General features: G+C 36.1%; 1 protein-coding gene across 5 annotated transcripts in view; it reads left to right on the plus strand.

Moving 5' to 3' along the window:
- Positions 1-158: 158 nt before the first annotated feature.
- Positions 159-20,045, plus strand: part of CACNA2D3 (calcium channel, voltage-dependent, alpha 2/delta subunit 3) — a 476,829-nt gene continuing 456,942 nt past the window's right edge. For 2 of the 5 annotated variants that reach the window (XR_001412184.1, XM_014943248.1), the window contains exons 1-2: positions 159-847; positions 1,462-1,543. Coding sequence is in view for 4 of the 5 variants with exons in the window: in XM_014943248.1 (XP_014798734.1) it covers positions 729-847; positions 1,462-1,543 (201 nt within the window). In the remaining variant the exon portion in view is untranslated. The remainder of the gene's footprint in view (positions 848-1,461; positions 1,544-20,045) is intronic. The other 3 variants (XM_014943246.1, XM_014943247.1, XM_014943244.1) reach the window with 2 other exon arrangements.

The raw sequence follows: 20,045 nt of genomic DNA on the forward strand, positions 1-20,045 counted from the left end.
CGCCCCTGCCAGCCCCGCCGAGCCCTCCCTAGCTCAGCCCCCGGCAATGTGCTGCGCTCTCTCCTCGCCTCCCTGGAAGGGCTCAACTCCACTTTCAAGCTCCTCCAGACTTTCTCTGCTTTTGCCATCCAGAGGCACCCACCCTCCCTCCCTCTGGTCCAGCTCCTCCTGTGCCTGCCTCTCCGTCTCCGCGCTATCCCGTTAAAAGGCTGCTGCTCCTGCTCTGCTGAACCAATGCGTTGGCTGACTTGATCTGGGATGAAGGCTGGAGGTTACCGGCGAGGGAAAGGAGAACTCTAGGCAGCTTTCCATTTGCAAAGTGAGCAGTAATTGCAAGAAGACAGCCTCCCCAGTTGGAATCAATAGTCTGCTTTCTTGCTGCTAAGGGCACTTTGGAGCAGCAGTAGGTCACTGAAGTAACTCCAGCACACTGCTGACTGCGGAGTTGTAAAGAACTACATGCAAGTGGCTGCAGTAGTGCTGGAAAACGCTTTGCTGTTACCAGGGACACAATAGTTTTCAAGTCATTAGAGCTTCGCTTCTGGTCCTCTCCTTCCATTACACAGAGAAGGGTCATTCTTTGGAGGGATGAGGATGGAGCTGTGATTTCTTCCAGTGTTGTTCTAGTGGAGGGGGTAAGGTGGGAGGCTTTAGAAGCAAAACCTCACTGCTGCTGAATTTGGCTTTACTTGAATTTCCCCAAATCTTTCCAGGCACAGAGAGGCACAATGCCAGAGAATCTGAATCTTCTTCGGGCTTTTTGGGGTTTTTTCTTTATCTTCTGGACAGCTTTTAACACAGCTTTAGTGGATGTGGTTGGATCGGAGCAGCAGATCCCCTTGTCTGTGTAAGTGCTTTCATCCTATTGCTCTCAGGACCATGTTCAAGGATGAGAACTTGACTGCTCAAGTTCTTATTTTTATATATTGTGGATATTTGACTGTTCAAGGCATCTTTGCTCCTCTGTCAACTGTGTTTAAAGTGATAGCCTCTAACATGCTCAGCACTACTTTAATTTTATTGTAGGAACATATGTTGGTGGAGTATGTGGACGCAGAATCTTAACTGAAGTGCTTGTATTTACTGAAGTTGATGCTGTTATTTTAACTACTCGTGAGAATTTATCATTTGGAACTGTTCTGCCATTTTATCTGCTTCTTTCCTTTAAATGGATACATATTATAACAAAGCATGTTTCTGTACAAGTTGATTCTTTAAATTTAAGCAGTGCAGGTTGGGTAGTTTGATATCAGAGGCCTTACCTTAGCACAGCATGTACTTTGTGCTTATACTTGAACAGCTTCGCTAATCTTTTGCTGTGCTTTGGTTCCTTAGTGAGCTCTTTAATGCAAAATTGCTAGGATCCTTCTGAGTGCAGCTGAAGCTGTTACAGTCTGTGTTGCTTGCTATGACATGTGTATTACATTTCTTCCTGTCTCTTTTTTTTTTTTTAATTCACAGTGTAAAGCTGTGGGCCTCAGCATTTGGTGGGGAGATCAAATCTATTGCAGCCAAGTACTCAGGTTCCCAGCTCCTGCAGAAGGTAAGGATCTCTTCAGCTGTAATAAAGAAGGTTTTAACAGAAAAAATGGAGGCAGATTTAGTTTTTTTAATGAATAGGAAAGCAGTGCTGCGTGTGTTTTGGTCCAAGATCTATTTTTGTATGGTGTACTAGTCCCTGATGACTCTTTGCATTGCACTGCACTATCTGGAGAGTCCTTGATTAAACTGCTATTTTTCTTTTTTGATTTTTTTTTTTTTTTTTTTTTTATCATTAGAAAGTAAACTCTAACAGTTTTATTTCTTGAAGTCTAGGCTTCAGCCTAGATTGCGGATATTTAATCTGGTTGCTGCATTATAATGATGATGTTTCTGTGTAGAAACAGCTGCTGCTTATGAAAAACATTAACTTCAAGGAGCAGAATTAGTGCATATTGTATTATTTTCACCCTGTGCTGTATGTACGCAATTCACTGTATCAGGAGAAGGCGGCTGCACTGTTGTTTGTCATCTCTGCAGTTTTTACAATCCCATTATTCCCCCAATCATCTCAACCCAGTGCTGGGATGTATTACATCATTACAGATAAGAGGAATGAATGTGGTTATCTTCTTGCTCAGCTGCACAGCTGGGTAATAAGCTAGTGAAGTATTGCAAAAACTTCAGAAATTGGTATAAGTCTACATAATTGGGGTAGAGGGTAATGAGAAAGCGGATTTGAGTATTAGGTGTATAGCAAGGACTGTGTCTACTCTAAATACGCAACCTATAGTAAAGTTCTGTATTGGAGACAATTTTTACAGCAGTTACTGAAAAAATATAATGAGACACTAAGAGGAATATGTTAAAGACTTTAAGACTGCGATTAAATATGCGATCCTCAAAATGCAGTATGGAAATGGAAAAACATTGAGACATTAACTGACTACAGAGAGACTCATTCAACCCATATGTTAAATTTCTGCTGTTCTTTTAGATGTGATTTTTAGTTCCGAGTAACACATAAATTTTTTTGGTCTGATTATGGACAAAATTATTTCTTTAGCTTGTAGCACTTATTTGGAAAGGCTTGTGTGTGTGTGAAATTATGTAACAGACAGTAAATGTAGGAGTTCAAATAAAAAGCTTATGATATCAATGTAAAATGAAAGCAACTGACTTAGTGATTACTAAAGGCATATGAGTTCCTTAGCAGTGTCTGTCTTTTCAGTGTTGTATACCCAGGACTGCAAAAAATGAACTTCACTAGGCTAAAATACAGAGCTATTAAGAACAAAAATTTTTGAGGTTTCTTATTGCCTTTCATGGCCATTCAATGGCTTCAATATATTGGGCAAACTCTTATTTTAATCTGAAAAATTGGACGTTCAGTATTTATTATACTTCCAGGTCACATTCTTTGAAGTCTGTGTAGTCTTATATCGTCACATTTTCATATGAACTCCTTAAATTTATAAAGCAGATGGATCCTTCAGTTTTAATTAGTATCTAATAAAGTATTATTAAAAGGCTTTAATTTTTTAGTGCCATATTTTAGCCATAAAAAACAGGTACCTTTATTTAACTTTGGAGCTTTCCATGCGCACTAAAATGGCTTTAAAAATTAAATCTACGAAATACAGGTAATCCGACGTTTACTAGAAAAATATGGAATATATTGTGTTCTCCAATTGTGCTAAAATCCACAAAGAATCAGTATGAGATCCTTAATCGTTCTTCTCTTCATAGTAGATACTGCTGTCATCCATTCTGTAATGTATTTTTTTCTTTCTGAAGTACCAAGATTTCTTCCTATTGGTTGTTATAATTATAGGTAATTGGAAGCTATTCATTTTACCTTTTCATCAGCATCCTTTCTATTTCACTAACAAATCTATGCTCCTGTTTTTGAAGGTGGATAGTGTATGTTCATTCCAAGCTATTTTGGTTTTGTTTCTTGCTTTTGTTTTGTTATTTCATGGTAGAATGAAATAGGAAATACGAAATGCAGATTTGACAGGTATTTAGAGCACTTTTATTCCTCTGTCACATCCCCTATTCTTTTTTCTTTTTCCCTTCTGGTTACAGTAGTTTTAGGAAACCTCTGGTGCTTTTTATTTTTCTTTAAAATTCCAAGTGTCTCTGTCCTTTTAAGCTTGCTATTTCTTGCTGTTGATCGTGGCAAATGAGCGGGGATGACAGATGACTTTAACATGTATCTTTTTGTATTGCTATAAAGTACATTTCTTTTGTAAGCTTGTGTAAATAAAAACATACCAAATTTAAAGATTTACAAGTATTTTCAACATGCAAAATCAGTGGCAGAAGTTGTCATAATAATTGAGGAAGTGATGGCACAGTAGGGCTGTAAATGCAAATGCTTTCCCCCCCATCCTTCTCCACTCACCAGGCGTCAGGAGTCCATTTGGTATTTGCAGTGAGCTCTAGGTGATCAGACTCAATGTCTTTTTAAAGTCAAGATTCCACTTTTAGAAGCAGTGCGACTTCTAATATTACTGGAGGAAGCTGCATTTTCAGACTATGAATTAAGCATCGTTAAACAAATGAAGATATAAAATGTGCGTATAATTATGTATCTGGGCAGTATAGATTTCTCAATTACCAACTGCTTTGTAGTGCCATTTAGTTTAATAAAGGCTTGTTAAATGAAAAATTAATGTAAAGGTTACTTGATCCATTTTGTAAGCATACATAGTGAGCACTACTTTCAAAGGAACGTGTTTGAAATCAAGGCATGATTGACACACTCTACTGCCTAAATGTTTTACGCTTTAAGAGTCATTTGACCCATACTAGAATTTCATTGAACAAAGGAAATTATGCAAGATACTCAGTAAAGCAAAATTTGCCAGGTAATACCTGTGAATGTTGATTTAGTTACTACAATTCTTAAGTCTTTCTGTACTGTGAACATCAAATGAGTAACCAGCATTGCTGTCCTCTTGAGGTTCAAAAAGATGCGTAAGAATATTTGTCATTCTTTGAAACTACTTTTTAAAAAAATCCACTCCTGTATGTGTGATTTAACTGAATGTTTTGCTATTTTATTGTATTATGATAATTTTATCCAAGTATGTTGTTATGCCTCCTAAGAGTATATGTGAGAGATGATTTTTCATGAAATTGACTTTAGATGAAATACAAACACTGTAAATATCTCAGAAAACAATAATAATAGTTCAGTAAATAATTTTAGAAACTATGATAAGCATTTAAGCAAATTTAGCACTTAAAATGTAGCATTTTAATGTTCTACTACTTGCTTTTAAAGTGAAGGAAGATGATTCAGTGTTCAAAAAACCATCAAGAAGAAAACAGGACGAAATTATTCCTAAATTACCTGATTTATGGAGGTTTTACAGTTGTCATATAGATCTGGCAGCGAACAAGACGCTGCTTGGTGCTGTAGAGACTTGCATACTCCTCACCTAGTTAGCAAATACTGCTGGGGCCTTAGAATTGATTCAAGTTTTAATTGTCTCTTGGGTGCTTATATTTTTTTCCTTGACTTATTTGACTCTTGACACTTATTTAAACTTGTTTTTTTTCTTTGAAAGCACTTTGATTATGTTTAGTTAGTTCTGTAGTGAATGCGAGAGAGTAGCCCGCTGGCAAAGCCAGGCTTTAAGTACAGGATGCAGAGCAAGGATTAGGTGCCAGGAAAATATTCTTCGCTTCAGCTGCTACAATTAAAATGTTGGAGGAACAGACTTCGGGGAATGCTGCTGTTCACATTATAGTGTCCGTGATAATACTGTGTTTTCAGTTCCACGCTGTTACAAAATAATAATAGTAATAAAATGGAAGCAAAAAATGTGGAGAATGTGCCTTCTGTTAATGTTAAAAACAGTTGTTACACAGTAAAGCTTTTTGAGTATCAGTGAAGTGTCTGATTCTCTAAAAATGCATGTGGCCTATGCTTTCTCAGATTCTTTTGGAGAGACTACTCCCCTTGTCCATCCCTCCCCTCTTCCCCCCCATATTCAGAGCTTTGATAATTCTTGATTTGGTCCTGAATTATCTATAGTATTTATTGCTAATGTAGGAACAGTTTCTTACTGAAAAGAAACTTTTATTTATCGGTTCAGCCATAAAGGTTTCTTACTGAAGACAAGCTTGTTTAAGGCTGTCTCAGATTTGCCTTATGTAAGTTGTCTAACGGAGCCTTTGCTGTTAGGTAAGCACTGACTGCTTGGCTGTCGAGCAGTCTGCATCTGTCTACTCCTTTCAACAAATTCTTCATTGCATTAGGGCTTCTCAAAATCATTGTGTTTTCTCAAAGCAGGTTTTTCAATCAGAATAGCATTCTTATTTTTAAAGGTTCAGAATTGCATGTTGTCTTACTGACTAGATTTGGTGCCGTGTCTTGCTAGCTTCTTAAAACTAGAAATGTCAGTGCAAAACTAATGTAAGAGGGTGATTTAGAACAATTAGCATTCAGCTGGTGTATCTGATTCATGCAGTACATCTATCTTTAGTTTTAAACCATATAATAGTGACTTAAATTCTTAGAGAAATTTAGTCCAATCATCTTGACATGAATTGCTTTTCTTTTATTCAGCCTTATGTTGGTTTTGGTCTTTGTGGGTTGTTTCTTCTTTGAGACACTGCAACTACTGCTTTGAAGGAAGGGTCAGTAAGATCGAGACATGCAGTTTAAAGTATATATACATGTATTGGCTCCTTGGATATCCATTTAAACTTTTGCCAGCTGATCAATTTTAAAACTACAAAAATAATGCCGGTGTGTTTTCCTATCAAAAATAGGAGAAAAATTATGAAAAAAACCCTGTAGAGATATGACTACAATTTTTTAAAAAGCCACCAACACCCCCTACAAAAACCCAGAATCAACAGCAACAACGTCCCCTTGACCCCCAACCAAAAAAAACCCACCCCAAGAAACCCAAAACCTGAACTCAGAAAACCACCAGCCAGGTAAATGGTATACCAAAAACTCAATTCAGAGCTAATTGAGTTAATTCATTATAATTCAAACTCCTGAAGTCTGGATTACGTAAAATGTGTCTCCTAGCACTGAATTCAAATCAAGCATTAGAAAATAAAGGAAATATGCATCTGAGAATGTTAAATCTTAAATCATTTAAATTCTGATAATTAATGCAAATTGTTTTGGAACTTGCAGAGCTTGAACCTCCATCCTCTTAAATTCTTACAGATCTTTGCGCTACATAAATCACAAGGTTATTCTCTGTGCCAAACTAGTTACGGAGCATTTCATTGTGTTTGGCGAACTATTTGTTATTATCTACAGACATAACAGTAAATTATTTTTTTATATATTTTAACTTTGTTCCAAAAAAAAAATCCATTACCTTCATATGCTACTAATGTGGTAGGTGGAAAAAACTGTTGGGTCCGATGCTAATTTTCGGGTAGCGTATTGATCTGCAGAGGAAAATCCCACAGTGCTATCAAACTTCCAGTAGTGTGGTCTCTTTTTCTCAATAACAGAGGCTAGTTTTTCCTTCCTTGTAATGAAGTTCTGCCTTCTCTGAAGGTATTGGAAAATTTTCTTCACTTTCAGTGAAGTTAGAACTGCATCTGGAATGATCTATGCCCTTACTTTCATCTCCTGTCTGAATGTTATGGCAGGACTAATAATTTCTTGGTGTTGGTAATGTTTTCAAAGTGTAGTCTAAATCTGCCTGAATATCAATCATTATGTTTTATATTTCTCTTTAACTAAAAGGAAAGCCCTGTTTTAAGCCATGGTGAATTCATGCTCTTGTGCCATCAGCACTCTATATTTTGCAGTATTTTTTCTGTCTTTCTGGGTTTTGCAAGCACAGCGTGATTCTCTTACTTGTATTATTGAAAGTAAACATGTTCTATTGTTAATACATAATAGAAATATGAGATGGTTTCAGTAAGTTTATGATACATGCATTACACTTTCAATAATGTCTTTTAATATGGAAATTATTGAGTGGACAATCCAAGTGGAAAACATCAGATCTTGAAAGGAAATGAATGCTAATTCCCTTGCTTAATGCATTTATGGTTCTTTGTTTTCACATCCTGTATTGGAAAATGCTTACATTTCAAGGTTACAAGAGCCAGTCTCCATGCAAATTATCTTGACAGTGAAGGTATGTAGAGCCATGAATAGATGCCGCATTGTAGTGGTGATTCACTTTTAAGCAACTGCTAATCAATACTCTACACTTTCAAATGTCATTACTGTTCTGTAGGGTACAATTTTTTGTTGCTGATAATAAGTGGTTACACATTGTACAACACAAATTATATATTGATAGGATGGACTGTATTTTAGGTTGCTGCAGAAGCTGCAATGAAAGGTCTTCATGAAGTACTTTGATTAATATGTTGTTCTCATGAAGTTCCATTTTGCTTTTTCTATGTTTAATGTTTTTGCAAAATTTCATGGATGTTTTTGTGAGCCTGTTTAGTATCTGCCCAGTTCATTTGTAAAGCTTAAGTACTTTTTTAAAAATGAATGACAAAATCATTGCAAGATTTGTATTTAAAAAGGAAGTCTGTGCAAAAACGTCTTTTAATATTTTTTTATTTTAATAATAGTTGGAGAGAAGTTGGGAAGGGTCTTGGAAGCCTCTCTAGGGGTGATGAATTCCAGATACATGCACTTTCTTAAAGTGTCCTGCCCTCAGATCTTCCAGGACTTTCCAGGTGGAGTTTTCCATCTTATAGTTGATAACTGCTATGCTGTTTCTGAAGGTGATGATATAAGGTGTGAGGAGATCATGATTGGTCATGACAGACAGACTTGTTCACACAGGAGTGTACAGGTGTTACAACCAGTGGAACTGGAATTTAATCTGCGAATAAAGTAGTAGACAGTACAATACAAAGTTATAATAATATAATACAGAATTAATCTGTCATAAATCCCTCCTGCACAAGAGAGTCAGCTTCATGCAGTCTTTAGCAGGGTCTTAACAGTAGCGAGAGAATCTCGGATTGCTTTAATGAGCTAAGCTTGAGTTGATAGTAGCTAGATGTCAAGTTTAGAAGAAAATAATTTTAGTTAGACAAAGGTAAAACAAGGCCGTTTCATCAACGGTACTCTTTGAGGATGAAGGGAGAAACAGGTTTGAATTTACATGTATGCACCTAACACTGACTTCACTCTATGTTTGAAATGATTTGGATTCAAGTCTTGGACAAGCCTATTGGTGATGGGGGGTGTATTTTAAATGTATCTTGAAAATATTGCTCAGGGACTGCCTGAGCAACACCCAGTGTCAGGCACTTCTCATGAAGGAGATGGCGGTTGAGGAGGTGAAGGCAATTGCTTTAGTGGAAGACGCAATATGCTTTGCTGGATGCTTTGTATAGGAGTATGATTCTCTTTTCATGCACATGAGGTTAAAATTTATTTCCTGGAAGCTACCTAACACAGGAAAAAATGCTTTTTTTTCCCCAGAAGACTCTTTCAAAACCCCATAAGAAAGCAGGTTACCTTAGCAAGAGTTTTGGAGGCAGAGATGGGCAGAATTGTTGCTTCTGTTCCTAAACTGATTTATCTAAGTAGACATTTGTAATCCTGTGTAGATGCCCTCAGAGGGACTGAGCTCCTGCACTAGCTTCCTGTTATCCTTGAGGTTTCCCATGTGCTAGGAGCACAAATCAGTTTTCTCTTGTGTTGCTTTTCACGCTGATTCCTTTTGCACTTATTTCAAGCAAGGGTTAGTCTTTCCCCTCTCTCTATTGACACACACCCCCCCTCATAAACTCTACCCATCATAATCTATTATAGATGTGTCAACATGCTGATTTACAGAAGTTGTCAGCAGAGGAGGTCACAGATTGCAGGTGTTCTTGTTGCTTCTCGTATCTTTGGCTATTGTGAATATACTGAGCGATGAGGAATGTTTTACCCTCAAAGATTGATCTGATCTGACACGTTTTACCTGCTCCCCACTTCTGCCATATTTTCTGGTAAAATGGCTGATGTGGCTGTCTTTAATCTCTGTAGAGAGCTGAGAATTGACTGGGAACCTCATGTGTGATAAAGCATATGTCAAATACATATTTATGAGACTAGAAATGTTCTAAACTGTAAAAACCCTTAAAGGTAAGATTCATACATCGTATAGGCAGAGAGGAACAACCAGTCCTGAATTCCAAAAAACCTTTCAACGTCTGATGCAGACAAGTACCTTGTGCAAAAGAGACAATAACCTTCAAATAAGCTAGAAAACTGGAGAGGGTAAAACCTCCAAACTTTAAAAAAAAAAAAAAAGTGTATTTCCTTTTGAGCTGAGGAAGAAAGTGTGGAGAAATGTAAATTTGGCAGGGGAGAGAGAAAGAGGAACTGGGTCTGTTTCACTAGATGGTGGTTTAGTGCTATGGGTGCCAAGTTGTGCCTGAGCAAAACTAGTAAGCACTTGAAAGAAAATATGGCAACAATCTTTACACCCAGAAAACCAAGAAGAAGAATAAATGTATTCTCTCTATCCGTAGTAGATAAACAAGAACTACAAGAGCTGGTCTCTAAATGCAAGAACTAGTATATCCTGCTATCTAAAACTTTTTTTTTAGCTGAGAGACAACACTGAAATAGTGTGGAACTCTTGCAGGGTGGCTTTTCAGAGCAGTTTATATAGATTATAGATCTCATTGAACTGCCTTATGTTAGGAAGATGAGCTACGTAATCCTTTATTTTGGAGTCTTTTTTTTTTTTTTTTTTTTTAAATTTTTTTATTTTGGACTATAAGCAATGAAAGTAACCGCATTTCTTTGATGTCTGTTAAGCTTTTGTGCCTTTATCTCCTCAAGACACAGCTGGGGAGTCCTTCAGCTTTCAGAGCAGAAGCAAGTTATAAACCACTGTAATTATTGCTGTACAAGTTTGCCAGGTTGGCTGAAAGCTTGCTTTCCCTCCTTCCCCTTTATAAGCACACATTTAAATGGTATTATTGAAATATATGGCTTTTAACTATAGAAGGATAAATATATTAAATATAACAGATTAAATTTGTGAGCAGTCTTCATCTATTTGACTTGAAGTCCAACAACTGCATTGTAAGAGTTCAGCAAGGTTAGCTTTTCAAGATGTTCCAGCATGTTCTTATGTTTGGTGTAGCTATGAAGTATGCAGGTAATAGAGCTTCACTGGGGCTTATAAGACAGTGTGATGTACCAGTGAGGGAGGAGGAAATCACTGATTAGACATAAACTCCTTGTTTATTCATTATGTACCTGCTATATATTCTGGTGCTTTGCTGTCAGCAATTGCCGATATTTAGTAAAGTTTGTTCTTAACTCTTCTTACTCCTGAGAAGAGTTCTTTCTGAGCACTACTTATGCTGATTTTTTGGTGTGTGGGGTTGTTTGTTTTTTGTTTTGTTTTTAATGTAGAGCCTGTTTGGTTTAGAAGAGTCATCAAGGCATATAGGTTCTGGCAATGACTCTTAATCAGAAAATTGTTTGACGGGTGGTTGTTTCTAGCCATTTGTTCTGTCTGTGGAGATTCCTGAGAGAACCATAAAGAGTTAAACCAATATATTTCATCAATGTGATCAAAACAATCTCTAGAATATTAGAAGGCATTCTCTTTGTCAGAGCACTTGGTCCTACTCCTGTGTTTTGCTTTTGCTTTCCTTAATTTGACGTTGTTTTATTCTTGTCTATGTCTCTCTCTTCCTGTCCTCTTTCTGAACCACCTTATTTAGCTTATATTTGAGTTTTGAAATGGGCAGATGTTCTAGAGAGAAATGTTTTCTTATGACACTGATGCCAAATGTTTTGCGTAAATCAGTTTGCAGTACAGGAGGCACTTAAAAAGATAGCTACTACTATTTTTTCTTCAAACTAGATTATGAGATCTTAGCTTACCCAAGTTAAGGAAGTAAAACATGCAAGGAAATAGTTGTTCTCAGGTCCATTAACAAAACAAATCATATGGTGACATAATCTAGTTTATAAGATTGGGGATGTAATGAGAGAAGTATGTGTGTATAATTCATTCAGTGTACCAGGGCTTAATGTGTGGATCCTGTTGATTGTTTCATTAGTTAGTTTGCTTATATGCATGACTGACAGTAGTTTCCTTATTGAAGCTTTGCTTTTACTTTTTAGGAAAGGGTGGAAAATAATTGTGAGCCTCTAGTAGCCTCATGAAATGTTTTCTTGTGTTGTACTCAAAAGGTGGAGTTGACAGGTTTCCCTGAATTTTGTGCAGTTGGCAGATTATATATAATGTTAACACTGTTCCTCTATAATTGTGCGAGTAGATCTCTGATTAATGTTCTTCTAAATACTGAATTTAAAAATTATAATTGTATATTAAAACTGAGACTTTTGTGTTTAGCGGTAATGCCTTGGGCAAAACCAGTTCTGGGAAAAAACCTTCATCTTCTCCTTTGTGCAACTGTTTCACTCTTTTCCACTATGGAACTCTGTTTTTTATAATTTCTGGGATCCAAGAATAATTCATCTTGCAAGAAGATTTAGAATGTCTTTTAACTCCCTGCTCAAAGAGAGGTCAATGCTGAAATGAGAACAGATTTCTAGAGGCTTTGGTGAGTCTGATCTTCAGAACCTTCAAGGGCAGAGATACCACAATCTTTTTTGTTCCAGTGCTTGACTCTGGATGAAAAGTTACTTACTTAAGCTGGAACTTCCCATTTCAATTTATGACTGCTGTCTGTTACTTCTCCTACTGTGCACCTCCATAAATGGCCTTGGTTTCATCTTCTCCATAACCTCCTCGTAGGTATTGAAAGGCATGACTCTTTTTCATGGCAGGTCTGTCTTAGGCCCCAGGGATAGACAATATTCTACCATCTTTTAGTTGCTTCATCAGGTCTAAACACTTTATTTTCTGACGTGTTCTTTTAAAACAGTTTCCACTAACACTACAAGCTCTTGAACTGAACTCTCTGCTGTTTAATATTCAGGTGGTCTTTTTTCCCACAGACACTCCTGTTCTCACAATTGGAGTATGTGACTGTTCTCATAATTATGAAGTCTCAAGAGTAATTTCCACTAAGTTGATTGCACGAATGGGAGAAGATTTTTTTCATTTGTCATGGTAATACAGGAATTTCCCTTCTAATCTAGGGCTAAACCAAACCCTTTAGCTCCATTTACCTCAGTAGCCATTTTCTTTTATTACCTTTATCATCCAGAGTACCTTAAATGAAGTTAGTGCTGTACAGAAAAAAATTGTTAGCTGGTAGAAGGTTTTATGTGTTATCATGTGTTTTTACTTTAAATTATTCTACAGTAGCTGGCAAGGAGCTGCTTTGTGCTTTTATCCATGGACAAGGATTTGACTTGCTTTCCTAAAAAGTGGAAGTCAAAATTATGCTGTCATAGTATCTCTAGCTTGTTAGATAAAAGCACTGTGAAAATGCTATTTGGAAGGCATTATGAAAACTTTGGTCAGGGCCACAGCATATAGTGTTCCTGATGTTCCTCTAGGTCCTATTTTAATTTTGGCTATTCAATATACTCTCAAGATTTCGTGTCAAGCTAAGTTGCTAATTTTCAAGACACAAAAAGGATCTACATACGACCGGTATTAAAATTTGATGTGTTGGGAACACATCATTGGTCACGAAATTAGATAATTATCTTCTAAAGTGACAAAGCTTCAAAGATGAAAAGCAGAAATATTCAAACTTCAGCTTTACCTTGAAGCTAAATGACTATCATTTTATGACAGCTGTGCAAAATGTATGACTGCCGTGCTGTTTGTACATGATGCTATCGTATTACATTAATAGAAATTTTCACTGATAATGAAAACTGGTAGGAGGCTAAGAGTAAAGCTTTATGTTATGACTTGCAGCCATTGACTATCTGCATCCAACAAATTTATTACCCCCTACGCACATCGTGCTTTTTACAATATCTTCTGCCATTTCTTCAACAAAGTACAACAAGAAAGATGATATTCTAGATGGCATGATACAAAAAAAAAATCTGAGTACACTTCAGACTTCCACCTGTCACTACACACTGTAAAGAAATTTCGCAGTGAAAGTAGAGGTGAGTTCTGACATTCCCCTGGAACTTGCCATGAAAAACTTCACGGGGTAGGTGTGGGGAATGTGAAAGAAAATGGGAGGATTTCTTTGGCCAACTCAGATTTTAATTTTCCTAATGAAATCAAGACAGCAAAATGTATTCCAGATATATCTGGCTTCTTATCCTAGGTCTGTTATCACTTTCTTGATGGTCTGTTTAGGCCAAGTAATCTTAGTTGCCAAAATTCAGTGAAGCCTTTAAGCATGAAATTATCTTAACCTGTGAAGTCACACACACAGATCTGGTGTGTGTGGTGGTGGTGGCAGGATTTCATCCAGAATGCCAGAAGCCTTGGATTGAAAGTTACAACCACAAGCAGGGTCCATATGCACACCTCCACCCCTCCAAAATGGAGGCATCTTTGCCTAACTTTTCTGTTTGAAATGGGCCTAGAAATATTGCCTTTTTCGTTACATTTCTAAACTTTGAAGTTGTTTGGATCAGGAACAACACTTTTTGTGGAGTGTTTAGCATATGGAGAGGATCAGGTGGCGAAGAACAGTTTTAGCATATGGATATGGAAGCAAAGTATCTTGAATGGATCAGCTCTGAGAGCTACAAAGCATTATTTTTAACACACTTTTCAAAATAAAACTTCTTTCACTACTTAAAAGAGAAATGGTTTCCTGTACCAGTCCTGAATAACTAGAAAATTGATAGAAACCCTCTTATTTCTGCTGCTGATATTTGGTATCTGTAGTTGGCAATAAACCTCTATATGGTATTGTGCTGGCAGGTGAAATTGAACCCTTTCTTGTCAGAGAATTAATTCTTTCTGTGCTTTGAATAGAAAGTGATATGCTATGCTGATATTGGAAAGTAATTTTCAATTTTGCAAACATTTTCTTTTTTCCCCTCGTACTTTTTTATTCCCACCCTGGTCTGTCTTTTTTATTATCCGTTTTCCACATAACTACAGTTCTGCACTATTTTTTTTCCATCTAGATCCGTCAGAATTTTTCTGACCTTTTCTGATTTTCTTCCAAGTGAGATCCAACCACTAATACTCAAATTCACAAATATCAAATGCAGTTAAATTTTCTTTATCCTGATTATTTCTGTCTGCATTGCAATTACCACAGAAATTTTATTTTCTGTGTGTGCTCTCTCACTCTGTCCTTTTCTGTGCTCCTACTTGTTTATAGCCCTTGCTTTTTCCCTCTGGAAATTTTTACCATTAATGTTTTTTTTCAGTGCCTTGAGCAGATGTAATCATAATGCTGCAGTGAGGATCTGGTCAGCTGGAGAAAAATATGCAGAAATAAAATGAGAAATGGCTTAATAACACTTTAATACATAAGAATACGAGAAGGTTATGCAAATACAAGTACTGTTCTTAAAATTATCTTTTCATAAAGTTATGATGTTTGAACGCTTAAAAGGAAGGATAAATACATTAGGATCTACTGTAGCATTTTATATGTTGTGAATGTTATTGGAAAGAGGAGGTTATTATTTCCCCAATAACAGCTGATATACTTGGTTGTACCTTGGATGTTGTGTTCAGGAAGAGAAGGGGGTGGGGAAGGGAGACAGGATTCCCTCCAAAATAAAATTGAAATTTTCTGTCATGGCAGGGGAGGCAAGTTTACAGCATCCTTCTGAGAATACAAATTGCAGGGAGGAGTCGGTATCAGGAAGCTACTGTAGTCTGTTTAGAAATAGCTAAAGATGAGAAGGAGGACATGTAAAGGTAGTAAGATGAAGAGGAATGGAATGTATTGGGAGTGAAGAAACAGAATGGCTGAATAGAGTGTTATTTTTTTTTTCTTTATGGTTTAATACAATTGCAAAATACATTTGTATGTAATTCAGTCAATATCTGTTTTCTGGTAGTGATTTTTGACAAGTCTATTAAATGAATCATTTTCATGTTAAAAATATATGAGCCACAGTCAGAAAGTCAGGTTTGGTATTTTTGAAATGCATGAGTACCACATGATTTCAAAACTTCTGCCAAGAACTAAAATTAAAAGGAAATTATGTGTTAAGAAACATAAATTTCAATTCAGGAAAAGCATCTGAAATGAAACTGAGCGTTGGTAATGACATAATTCTGACTTTTGTATTTGGTTTCCCAAATGCTTAAAATGTGAATGCTTTAACATCTTTTTAAAATTTTACTTTTGCTCTACTGAAGTTCTTTATTCTGTACAGCCCCAGCTTAATAGGAATAGAGTTCAACTACCTTCATAACTTGGCACTAATCTGGGCAGTCCACATCTAGCATGCTATTAATGTAAATATATGTTTGTTCAGTAGAACTTCCTCAGCATTACAAGATGTCTGGGGAATTTTGTCTGAAAAAGGATGGTAGAAAACAGCATTATATGTGGGATTGGGACCTCTACTTATGCGCTGGAATAATTCAAATGTTAGTGTATAGAATTATTCATGTATGTTCATATTTATATGATTGGATGCTGTTTATTTATCTTGGTTTATAAATATACAGGAGTTGTATAACTGAAAACTCTAATTATTCTGAACATAATTTATCAGACAAAAACAGCTGCTAACTCAGCTCTTCTCAAGAATCTTCAGTAAAATGCACAACCTAAATAATACTGTCTTGAAAAGTACAAAATTCCCGTTCTTCACTCAAATCCTCTGTGCCTATTGAGTATCTTCCTCTCAAGAGTCTAGTAAAAAACGATGGCTTTCTGGTGTGGCCAGGAGGGCAACAAATCCGGGCAGACTGTGGTTTGTGTTGCTTGAACTTCACTCACTTAAAGCAAAGTTTTCAATATTATAGCACAACTCTGTAATTTGGCAGAGATGCTCCTTTCACATCTTAGTTACTGGTTGAAATGTCAATGTTTGTTGGTTAGTTGGTGCAATTGAATTAAAATTAAATGCTCCTTTCATTTTAGAAGTCTCCAAAAAACCTATAATCCTGGTTTTGTCTCTGATCTGTTGATAGACCTTGTGCAAATCAATTCTAATACGTATCTCATTCCATATTTATAAAGTTGTGGAAAATAATGCTTACTATCTGCAGTTTAAAAAAGAAGTTTTGATGACAGCTGGTGTGTAAAATTTGCTTCTGTGGGGTGATTTTTTTTTTTTTTTTTGTGTGATCTTTTTAGGTTTGTGGTTTTGTTGTGGTGGTTCTTTTTTGGTCTGGTTGTGTGGGTTTTTTACTTGTTTATATTTTTTTAAATATAAAATCACATCAAATATCACTTGTATGTATTGATGAATGGTTGACCTAGTTGACTTTTCTGTGACTTCCCATATTGTAGCAGTGCTGTCAAAAAAGAAGTCTTGAAATCTGGATAATACAGCATTGGTTTCCAAAGGCTTAGGAACTTGAATGAAAACAAGATGAGTGCAGGATTAACATCATTATTTCAATCTCATTTATGAGTAAACAAATTACCACAACATTTGAATTCACATCAGTTCAGGAGCAATGAAGGCAAATGCAGATGGATGTTACTTTGCTTGTTGATATGAATGGCACCACTGTAGTAGCCTTGTGCCTGAAATAAGGTCATTTTTGGTAACAGCATGCATGCTTTTAATGAAAAGTACTTGCATAAAGTGTTGATTAGCTCAAATATTGTAAAAGAATAGCTGGTTCTCTGTTGACTATCTAGGGGTAAAGACATGACTGCTGATGAAAAGTGATATAAAGCAAGCTGAGGAAAAGAATAGCCACTGGACTGGCAGCTAGTTAAGGTATATGCAAGTAAAAAAAAATATTTTCCACATATATCTGGGCTATATGAGTGGGTCTGTGTCTACTATGATTGTATACCATCTTGCAAGCCTTTAAACTGGTACTTAGAATGCTGATTATTGTATAAATTGCAAAAGGATTGGATCTGCAATCTGGAAGTTTTTTTCCATATTCACAATAGTCATACACAGTAATGAGACTGTTATCTGTAATGAGACTGTATTCTGTTAGAAAAGAGGTATAGAATGTTTGAGGGTGCAATGTTCTTTAGACTGGAAAATGCTATGGTTTAAATATGAAGAGTAATTGTAAATCTCCTTATGGTTTCACATTAAGTCAAACTGCAATTTATTTTAACTGCAAGAGTGTATGTACTTTGCCGATTTTTACTTTTTCTCCTTGGTGGGTAGGAGGTTAGAATTGAAAAATGGCTTTTGTTTCCTTGTTTAATTGCCTAAAAAGAAAAGTAACTGGAATAGAATCCCATTGTAGGTGAACAATAAAATAAGATTCTCTCACCTAGTGATTTCAACATATGCACTCCCTAATTCTTCTGTTCATTCCCTCCCAGAGGAGCTGGCAGTCCTTCTGTGGCACTAGCTCTTCTCCTTCATTATGTCATGTATGAGGAATTGCTTTTTTTCCATTTTAATAAGAGTGGCTTGATATACAACATATCTTCTGCCTTAAGCATTTATTTTTCTTCTACTTTCTGATAGTTTTTAATTTCCCCTCCCCTGCTTCCTTCCAATCCTCTGTCTTCACTTCAGCTTTCTGATGTTATTTGATAATAGGCTTTTTCAGAATACAACTTTTCTTAATCCTGTTTTCAGATTTACCCCTATATATTAACTTAAATATATGTATGTACATATGTGTAGTGAAACTATGTTGATGAATTCTGTTTCATAGTACTAAGCTACTTAGTACCTACCTGTTTCATTAGTTCTTAGAACTATCCCAACACTTGTCTCTTAACATACCTAGTCTTGATCTATCTCTACTAGTCTTATTCTACCTTTTATATGCCTCTTTCTTTTGAAGACATTTAGTCTAGAATGTCTCCTTGATTGTAGAATGTGATCTTGTTTGCAAAGTGTAAATAATTCTCTGTTTGTTCATAATGAATCTTTTGCCCTGCTGTTGCCCTAAATTCATTCTGTAATCCCTAGTCCCCCACTGATACTTTCAGACAAAGGAAATTTTGGAAAAAAGTAGTAAAACATGAAAATATGTTTTTCATTTACCACTCTTCAAGCTTTCCAAAGCTGGAAGAATTGTTCAGGATACAAAAGAGGGCAGGCAGGGGGGAGTGGGAAGAGAGGAAACATTAGTTAAAGGAAAATTCTGAAAACCTTCATAACATTCTTTATTTCTCATCCTGTTTCTGTCATTAAAAACTTCTTAGTGGTGGCTTCTTTAATTTGATGATAAGGCAATGGGACTGCGGGAGATGCAAGTCCTGTTACTCTGTGTGTCACCAGGGCCACTGGGTGACACAGAGCAAACGATTCTGTCCTGGATAAATTCTGTCTAGCAGCAATGTCTAGCTCAGTTTTATGTTTTAGTAGGTATCTGGTGTTCTGCATCTACTGAACAGTTGCAAAGGTACTCTCTGAAATTTGTTTTTGATTTGCCACTGTACTTACAGCTCCATTACCAGGAAGATGGTAGCCCAGTCCTCCAGCATGATTAATTCAGAATATCTCTGTCACCTATTACCACTTGCAAACCCCACAATTAAACTGCGCTAGTTTCAGGTTATTACAGGTAGTTCAAAGATCAATTCAAAATATATTTTCTCTTTCAAATTTAATTAGCTTTTCTCAAGAGTGATTCATAGTCTTGCTTTGTTTTATTTTTACTCCTCTCTATGCATATAGGTTGTATTGTGTGACCACGCACTTGGTTAAACATAGAAGTATTTGAATGTATGGTAGCAAGATTTTTGAGATTTAAATAAAACAATTAGTTATATGTAGGCAAGATGGGTTTCTTACTAAAATAATAGTTTTTTTCCTCCTATTTTATAGTTGCATCTTTTTTTTTTTTTTTTCTCCCCGCAAGAACCTGTTGTTCTGGATCTCATCTGCAATAGTTGTACTTGTGTTAGGATAAAACTTTGAAGTGATAAAGGGTAACCATCATTATTTACTCATGATGAGTGTTAAAAGCAATTAAAATATTCTTACACAATAGAAGCAGAATAGGATTGTCATGTTGCAACATACTTTTTCAGGATCAGTTAAGAACTCAGGCTGTGCTTGTGGAAGAGTGTTCTGGGCTCTGAAATGTTGTTGAAATAACATGTATGTGTTTGAGGAAGAGTAAGAAACAACACTTAATTCCATGGAAAAGGGAATAGAGGATGCATAAAACTACCTGCAATTGTAAAGCCCTAAAAAAGTATCTGTTTCTTTAAATGAAAATGGTTGCTGTTAAAAAAGATAATTGGATCAGTTTCTTTGAACAACAAATCATATGACCTTGAGCTAACTATTGTGCTAAAAAGGGGCAGCAATAGTTTTATGCCTCTCTTTTTTTATTCTATTATTCCATGTTTAAAATTCTGTTTTTTTAAGCTATTTCCTTGTCCCGTGTACATCTTAAGTTTTCTCTCTCATTGGTACCGACTGAAAGATTTTATAAGATATGTCATGTAATGGCCTTGCGCCATTCTCAAAAGTCCAAAGCACCACTCCCACACCCTCCTCAAACCCACAAAAAGTCCACCCACCCCAAATCTCAGAAAATCATGTACTAATTTGCTGGTATTATGTAACTATATAACAATAATGTAAAGCATTATGAGGTTAG

This window comes from Calidris pugnax, unplaced genomic scaffold, assembly GCF_001431845.1.
Source record: "Calidris pugnax isolate Ruff unplaced genomic scaffold, ASM143184v1 scaffold128, whole genome shotgun sequence".
NCBI lineage: Eukaryota > Metazoa > Chordata > Aves > Charadriiformes > Scolopacidae > Calidris > Calidris pugnax.